Genomic DNA, 9,264 nt, shown 5'->3' with positions numbered 1-9,264 from the left:
TTTTTTTTTTTTTTTTGTTGTTTTGTTTTTGTTTTGTTTTTTTTTTTTTTTTTTGCAGGAATGACTTTGTCGAGCTTCTTCTAGGGACGATCGGGCTTTTGCCGTCAGATCTATCGCCCTAGTTGGAGAGATCGACTCTGTCATCGTCGGGCCTCGATCTTCGTTTGCAGAAATGACTTTGTTGAGCTTCTTCTAGGGACGATCGGGCTTTTGCCGTCAGATCTATCGCCCTAGTTGGAGAGATCGACTCTGTCATCGTCGGGCTTCAATCTTCGTTTGCAGAAATGACTTTGTTGAGCTTCTTCTAGGGACGATCGGGCTTTTGCCGTCAGATCTATCGCCCTAGTTGGAGAGATCGACTCTGTCATCGTCGGGCTTCGATCTTCGTTTGCAGAAATGACTTTGTTGAGCTTCTTCTAGGGACGATCGGGCTTTTGCCGTCAGATCTATCGCCCTAGTTGGAGAGATCGACTCTGTCATCGTCGGGCTTCAATCTTCGTTTGCAGAAATGACTTTGTTGAGCTTCTTCTAGGGACGATCGGGCTTTTGCCGTCAGATCTATCGCCCTAGTTGGAGAGATCGACTCTGTCATCGTCGGGCTTCAATCTTCGTTTGCAGAAATGACTTTGTTGAGCTTCTTCTAGGGACGATCGGGCTTTTGCCGTCAGATCTATCGCCCTAGTAGGAGAGATCGACTCTGTCATCGTCGGGCTTCGATCTTCGTTTGCAGAAATGACTTTGTTGACTTCTTCTAGGGACGATCGGGCTTTTGCCGTCAGATCTATCGCCCTAGTTGGAGAGATCGACTCTGTCATCGTCGGGCTTCAATCTTCATTTGCTTTTTCTTCCCCCCCCCTTTCTTCTTTCTTTCTTTTTTTTTCTCTTTCTTTTTTTTTGTTTTGTTTTGTTTTTTTTTTTTCTGGTTTTGGTTTTTTTTTTTTTTTTTATTTCTTCTTCTTCTTATTATTATTATTATTTTGCAGGAACTCTTCTTTTCATCATGGTGCACTTCACTGAGTATTCTGACTCGACCAAAAGGTGTTTAATTATCCTGAAGGACGTAGATCAATCTTTAGAGGAAGGGATCATTCTTCCTGTGAGAGAGGGGACATATGAGAATATTATGGACTCTCAAATACCCGAGGACAATTTTATCTTTTTGCCTAAATGGTCCAAGGAACGTTTGTAAATCCAAATTCATCTTTAAAATCTTGGTTTCTGGAGTCTTCGATTCACAACAAGCCTCCAAATGAGGATCCAGAATCAACGTTGGGTCGTCGAATTATAAACGACCCAAAAATTCGTTGGGGAAATGTGCTCAAGGTACATGGAGAATTTTACTATCTTCCTCATTATTGGGAGTGGTTAGAGCTCGTTGTTGCTAGAAATACGGCAGTACTCAAGCGAGCCTCCCTATTTAATGCTGTGATGGCTTCCCTATATACATATGATCGCAACAGTGACATTGATCGGGCTTTCTGCGAGGCATGGTGTCCTTCAACAAACACTCTTCACACCTCAGCTGGTGAGATGTCCATCTCCTTATGGGACTTATGGATACTAGGAGGACTCTCGATTAAAGGTAGATTTTATGAAGAAAGCATTCCTTGCCACCAAGACTTAATAGGATCACCTGATGTATGTCCAAGAAGTTGTGAGCATTTATTTGCAGCCTATTACCGCATTGTTTCTCAACGCATGGATCACTCTCAAATCACTGTAAGTGAATGGATCTCTTTTTGGGTTACACGATCTGAGGTAAAGTATTCGAAACCGCCTCCTCGAAAGCCTAAAAAGACTTCTCGCCCTCGCTCAACTCATAATCCAGATGGAATTCCCATCAGACGTCCTGACTGGTCTAAAGCTGAACTCAAAGTGTTCCTTGACTTAAGCGTCACTGATGATCATAGGGACAAAACCTATCTAGCGGCATTTCTCTCTTGTTGGCTATGTGTGTTTGTGTTCCCTGATAAGCAACTTTCCCTTCGTCCGGAGGTTTTTAAGGTTGCTAGCCTCATGGCGGAAGGCTACACATTTAGCCTTGCCGTCCCTGTTTTAGCTAATATTTATAGTGGCCTACGCCAAGTTCATGATTCACTTCATCACTTGGTTATTCAAATGCCTGTTTTCCTCTTCACTATGTCCATGGGTGGCTTGCTCTTTACTTCAACACTCATTATAAAGCCCCTAGGAGTCTTAGGGGTCCTCGCATGGTTGAATTTTCTGGTGAAGGTGGGGCCAAATATTATACTAATCTTGAGGCTCGAACACATATCCACAAGGGAAAGTATGTGTCATGGCATGCGTGTCTTCCAACAAAGAATAAGGACGAACTCTTAACGGATGATGGAGAGTTAATTAGTTGGAATGCTTCATTTTTCATAAGCATTCGCTCTTGTTTTCTATCTTCGCAATGTGGATCCTCCACAGTTATTGAGCCTTATAGTCCTTGTCGCTTTAGCCGACAATTTGGATTTTATCAAGACGTGCCATATGACTTAGGTGAAGAAATTCCCGAAGCCAATTTTTTTAACGCACGATATTGTTGGATGATTTGTATTCGCGAGAATACACTTTCCAAGTATATCTTCCTGTGTCTGCCCCTAATCCAGACACACATGTTACCTCTCATTATAAGGTCTGGTGGCTTGCAAAACACGGTGATTACCTCCAAGAAGGAGTACAACATTTGATAGATCGTCCTACTCCCCCTCACATCAAATCCAAAACCACAAAAAAGATTGAACATAATTTTGGTAGTGGAATCAGAAGATATGCTCCGATGAAACTGATGAACGACTTGTGGAGAAAATTGAGGGAGGGACAAAACGCTTGGTGGATAATTTGTCTCTTTCTACACGATTTAAACACCTTATTAAAGGTGGTATTGACAATATGGGTAAGGACAACCGCTTATCGATAGCTACCAAGCATCCTTCTAAACGTATTGAGGACAGTCAAAGCAGCAATGATGATCGCCATTGGAAGAGACCCAAGAAGCCCAACAAACAGTCGATCGATGATGAAAAGTCTCCTATTCGGGTCCCTGATGCTGCACAATTCTTCGATGTCCCTTCCCCCATGGTTTCTTTTCGTCTCCCTTTTTATTTATTTATTTATTGTATTTTCTCTCCTTTACTCCTCTTATTTCTTGTTGTTAATATTATTTTGCAGTCTTCTTTAGGTGATCACGACCTACACATCGAAGATACCCTAGAGTCGATGCCGAATCTAGAAGACTGTAACGTTGTACTTTCTTATAATGGGAACTCTAAGGAACCTATAGGCGCAAATATTGTGTCTGCTTGTCCTCCTGTGATCAAGGGACCTTCTCAAAAAGTGGAAGGCACGGAGCCTATTACAGTTTCTGAGATTTCTCATTTTTGTGCTGACAGCTTAATTTCTGACCTCCAACGATAGACTACCATAACCTTATGGGAAAACCTACGACAGAAGATCATTCGTACCCCTTTTGAACGACTGAGTAGTCTTGAACCAAAAATGCATAAGATCTTTGATGCGATTGCGACTAGCGGCAGCGACAACCTTATTGTTTTGAGGGAGCTTGTGAATGGTTACTTCCAAGGTGTCGAGAACCATAATCAAATACATTCCTCATTTCTACTCCAATCAACTAAGGATGTTCAGCTAACGGAGGCAAAAGGTTTTGTGAAGACTCTGCGAGTTGATGAGAATCGTATATTGGCAGAGACCAACACTGCTAAACGTCGTCTTACACGATTGTCCGCCAAGGAGGCTAAACTAGAGGCAAAACTAAAGATGGTGCGGGCTGAGTCTGCTAAACTTTCTGGAATAATTTTTAAGAACGACCTGGAGCTGAAGCAGAAGCAACATGAGATTTCGAAGACTTGTGAGGAAATTGACAAACTCGAATGTGCCCCGATCGTTGGAGATATTGATGCTAAAATGCTATCAACACTTCGTGAATCTTTAGAAAGCACACTAGAGGAGCTGAAGAACTTTAAATGGACTCCATGATTCTCTACTTTCTCTTATTTATCTACTTATGCCTTTTTAATTTTTTCTTGCTAGAAGTTTATAATAAAAAATTTATTCTTTCATTGTTCCACTCCTCATCATTTTTTCTATTAAATGTAATTTGTCTTTCTTCCTTTTTTTTTTTACTGGACTGAATTTAAAGTTTCCTTTAAGCTGCCTACATACCCTTTATAATATAGGGATCAAGTCATAACTTAGTTCAACTTTTTTTTTTGCTGGACTGGGCTTAAGGTTTTCCTTAAGCTGCCTACGTACCCTTTATAATATAGGGATCAAGTCATAACGTAATTCAACTTTTTTTTTGCTGGACTGGGCTTAAGGTTTTTCTTAAGCTGCCTACGTACCCTTTATAACATAGGGATCAAGTCATAACGTAGTTCATTTTTTTTTTTTTTTACCTAACAAAATTAAGCATAAATTTTTTAAGAAATTTACCATTGATTGGGCCAATTCGTAGTCCGTCTTGATCAACGATCTTGTATGCGCCATTTGTATAAACTTCTTTAACAATGTAAGGTCCATCCCATTTAGGTGTGAACTTATTTCCTGTATGCCTTGTTGTGATGATCGGTCTCCTTACGGCAAGTACTAGATCACCGACTTGAAAGGAGCGAGGTTTAACGTGTTTATCAAAAGCTTTGGACATTCTCGCTTGATAACATTCCAATGCTTGCTGAGCCTCTAATCGCTTTTCGTCAAGTGCTTCTAATTCTTGAAGACGTAACTTCACATTATCTTCGGTAGTCAATCCCTCTTGTACTGCCATTCTTAGTGACGGAATTTCCCTTTCGAGAGGAAGGACAGCCTCCACACCGTAAACAAGCGAATATGGTGTAACCCCTGTAGGGGTGCGATGAGTCGTCCGATAAGCCCATAATGCCTCGCCGATCTTTTCTTGCCAATCCCTCTTTGACTTGGAGACAATTTTCTTTAAAAGATTACACAATGTTTTGTTGAATGCTTCTGCTAGTCCATTCACAGCTGCGTTGTACATGGATGACTTATATTGCTTGAATTTGAATTTTTCACATAACTTGTCCATCATACTATTGGAGAATTGCTTTCCATTATCCGTCACGATTCGATGTGGAATACCGTATCGATAGATGATGTGTGTTCGAATAAAGTCTGCCACGTTCTCCTTCTTGGCTTCTCTCAATGAAATGGCCTCAGCCCATTGAAAAATAGTCTGTTGCTGCTAGGATATAAGAATGTCCTGCTGATGATTTTGGTGTAATGGGGCCAACCAGATCGAGTCCCCAAGCCTCAAAAGGCCAAGAAGCCACAGTTGGATGAAGAGGTTCTGGAGGTTGGTGTATGAAGTTTGCATGGTATTGACAAGGCTCACACTTCTTCACATAGTCTATTGAATCTTGGATCATCTTAGGCCAGTAGTAGCCCATTCTTCTTAGCTGGAATTGAAGCTTTGGTCCCGATTGATGTGCTCCACAAACACCTGCATGTACTTCCTTTAGAGCTTTTACCGAATCTTCCTTTCCGAGACATCGAAGGAAGAGCCCTTCAAGAGAACGGCGATATAAAGTTCCCTTGTAATAAATGAAGTGTGCTGCCCTTCTTCGTATCTCAATTTTATGACGAGAATCCTTTGGAAGCTTTCCATGTTCAAGATACTCTATGATGGGTTGACGCCAATCTTCTTCATCAATCAAATAGGATGTTGCCATGTTCACTTCCTGACATTCAGGCCTAACTGGGGGTATAATCCATCGTTGACAAAGTGGTATGTTCAGAGTTACATCATCTGGCATGGTCAAGGCCGTGGCTAAATTTGCCAATGCATCCGCTCTCTTATTTTCTACTCTAGGGACATGTTCTAACATCACATTATCAAACTTTTCCATCAATTGTCGAGCATAAGCAAAATATGGCTTCAAGTCTTCATGTTTCACGTCATATTGAAGCGAGAGTTGATTGATTATCAATTTTGAATCACCATAGACCTCTATGAATGACACTCCGATTTCTAATGCTATTTGAAGGCCAATTATCAAAGCCTGATATTCAGCCACATTGTTTGAACACAATTCGGAAAGTGCAAAGCTATAAGGCAACATATGCTTCTCAGGAGAAATGAGGACAATGCCTGCCCCCGCACCACTTCTTCGAGCTGCACCATCGAAGTACATAGTCCAAGGTTCCATAACTTCTGTGAAGAAAACCTCATCGTCTGGTAGGTCATCACATAACTTCCAATCCGAAGGAATTGGGTGGTCTGCTAAAAAGTCTGCTAGCGCTTGTCCTTTTATCGCCTTTTGGGGAATATAGACAATGTCATATTGTTGGAGTAGAACCGCCCATTTGGCTAAGCGTCCAGCGATGATTGGCCTGGATAGAACATACTTTATAGGGTCTGCTTTTGCCACTAGATGAACCGTGAAGGCCTGCATATAATGCCTCAACTTATCAATGGCAAAGAAAAGTGCAAGACACATCTTTTCGATAGGAGAATAGTTAACTTCAGCCCCAATTAATGTTCTGCTTAGATAGTAGAGAGAACGCTCCTTTCCCTTTACCTCTTCTTGTGCCAGTAATGCTCCTAAGGACCTTTCTTGTGCAGCAATGTACAATATTAGTGGTTTGTCAGGTACTGGAGCTCCCAGCACTGGGGGAGTAAGCAAGTATTTCTTTATGCTATCAAAAGCGTTCTGACAAGCTTCATCCCACACAAAATTTTCTCCTTTTCTCATCAACTTTTGAAAAGGTTGACACCGACCGGCCAAGTTAGAGATGAACCTTCGGATGTAAGCCAGTCGTCCTTGGAGACTTCTTAGGTCATGCAAACTTTTAGGTCTTGACATCTTCTGAATGGCATCAATCTTGGACTGGTCTATTTCGATCCCTCGATGCCTTACAATGAAGCCAAGAAATTTTCCTGAAGTTACACCAAACGCACACTTGAGAGGGTTCATCCTTAGCTGATATTTTCGCAAGCGATCAAACACGACTTTTAGATCCTTCAAATGGTCTTGTCGTCTCTTTGTTTTGACTACAAGATCATCAACATAACATTCAACATACCTGTGCAACATATCATCAAACACTTTCTGCATGGCACGTTGATAAGTAGCGCCGACATTTTTCAATCCAAAGGGCATCACCTTGTAACAGTATATTCCCTTTGGAGTTCTGAAAGCTGTCATTTCTTCATCTGAGAGGGCCATCCGTATTTGATTATATCCAGACGACCCATCCATAAACGACAACGCCTCGTGTCCAGTAGTTGCATCAACCATGATTTCGGTGATGGGCAAGGGAAAATCATCTTTAGGGCATGCATTATTCAGATCGCGAAAGTCTACACAAACGCGAAGTTGTCCATTTTTTTTTCTAACAGGGACAATGTTTGCTATCCACGTTGGATATTTGACCTCGCGAATGAATCCTGCTTCGATCAACTTGTTGACTTCCACCTCGATTTGAGGGATAAGCTCCGGTCGAAAACGTCGTTGTGCTTGTTTAATCGGTCGATATCCAGGTTTAATTGCAAGATGATGGACTGCTACTTTTGGGTCAAGTCCTGGCATCTCCTTGTACGACCACGCAAAGATGTCCCTGTATTCGGTGAGCAAACTCATATATTTATCCACCTCTTCATTAGAGAGGGACGCACTAATGAAAGTCGGACGTGGTTCCTCTATTGTACCAAGGTTCACCTCTTTTAGCTCGTCTACAGTAGATTGACCACCATCCTCTAAACTTTGTGGGGCATTTTCTGCGTCTTCTTCATGAGTTCCAGTCTCTGATTCCTCAATAATGGTGATGTGATGACATGAAGTTTCACCTTCCCCTTGTTCCGACCCTTCTTTTTCAGGATTCGTTAGTATAACATCATGTCTTTTTACCTTTAACGAACCTTGACTTGTATTGAGAGTAACAAAAGTTTTTCTTTTCATGCGAGAAGGAACGTTGCTATGAATTTCTCCATTTTCCTTTGTCTCGCAAGGAAACTTCTTACTACGATAATTATCGACATCTGTATGCTTAATTCGACGCCAAACTTTCACACGAGACATTGGTTCCTTCTTCTTTGTATCTATGTTGGAATCAATGTTGTCGTGTGATCCTTTATCCCCGAGATGATTAAAAATCGGAGCACGGGGTGCTTGTACATTTTTCTTTTTAGACACACCTAGCCTTTCAAAGGCTGATGGTCTTGTAGTTGTCAAGGCATGGCATGTGCTTTCTTCCTTTATGGGAGTCGTAGTTAGCCTTCGAAAGACCGAATGTCTCTCAAGGTTTGGTACTGACTGGAGCCTTTCTCTTTCTGCCTCTGTCATGCTTAGCCTTTCAAATACTACGGGACGTGCAACAGATGGTCTAATTCGATCAAATACTGAGATTCTCTGATTATCACCTTCTTTTACGTCAGTATTGTCATCCTCCTCTATAGTTATATGATTGATGTCAACCACTTTTTCCTTCCCCTTTTTAGTTATACGGATCGGTTCTGGCGACTTGTATCCGAGTCCTTTTCTCGACACGGGTATAGAATGTCCTTCCCGTAGAAGCTTCTTTTGAGTTGAGGAGAGCTCAGGTCGGTCATGAATTTCCAAGCTTTTAAACTCGGTGTGAGCTGTGAAGTCATAACCTGCTTTCGCCATCAATTTGTAAGCCTTGGGGTCGAATCCGTCTTTCGTTCGCCTTTGGGGCAAGTTTGCTTCCACCAGATCTACCTTTACCTCTGCTTCGCTATCTTAGTTAGTGGTGTAGTGAAGCTTTCTTTTATGATTTCGATGTCACCAACTTTCAAACCTTTTGGAGACTCCATGAATGGTGATTCGCCTTTCTTGCGCCTTGACAGAGGGACATAACGCAAAACTGGTGTGTTTGCAGCATTTTCATCCTTCAAGATCATACCCTTTGTGTTGCTAGTGTATGCTTCACCCTTTCCAGAGTTAAAGGTTCTCGCACTTTCATGTGGTTCTGTGGTTGCGAGTGATTTCAATTGTGAATTATCTTCTCCTTTTGTAAGAGGGGTTTCTGCAGGCAAAACTTCTAAAATATTATTATTCTTTGAATAAAACTTTGCATCTGCGAAGTGAGACTCAGCTTCTGAGAATGGATTAGAGTCGGCTTCAACCTTCTTTACACCGTCCTGATAAAATTTGAAGCACTGATGCAGTGTTGAAGTTACTACTCCGTTTCCATGAATCCAAGGACGCCCTAGTAACAACTTGTAAGTAGTCCTTGAGTCTATGACATGAAACAATGCACTGGCCTTTA

The 9,264-nt window shown here is 41.6% G+C and overlaps 1 protein-coding gene across 1 annotated transcript; it reads right to left on the bottom strand.

Moving 5' to 3' along the window:
* Positions 1-5,189: 5,189 nt before the first annotated feature.
* LOC116402129 lies at positions 5,190-8,718 on the bottom strand. Its single transcript, XM_031881179.1, has one exon. It carries the CDS (start codon positions 8,640-8,642, stop codon positions 5,190-5,192), a length of 3,453 nt encoding a protein of 1,150 aa, XP_031737039.1. The 5' UTR covers positions 8,643-8,718.
* Positions 8,719-9,264: the final 546 nt, after the last annotated feature.

The sequence above is a fragment of the Cucumis sativus genome, chromosome 2 (assembly GCF_000004075.3).
Source record: "Cucumis sativus cultivar 9930 chromosome 2, Cucumber_9930_V3, whole genome shotgun sequence".
Lineage (NCBI taxonomy): Eukaryota > Viridiplantae > Streptophyta > Magnoliopsida > Cucurbitales > Cucurbitaceae > Cucumis > Cucumis sativus.
The sequence above is the reverse complement of the archived record's forward strand: the minus strand, read 5'-3'. Positions and strand labels throughout refer to the sequence as shown.

Coding starts and splice junctions, on each gene's coding strand:
- LOC116402129 (XM_031881179.1), bottom strand. CDS start 8,642: ATGGCGAAAGCAGGTTATGACTTCACAGCTCACACCGAGTTTAAAAGC.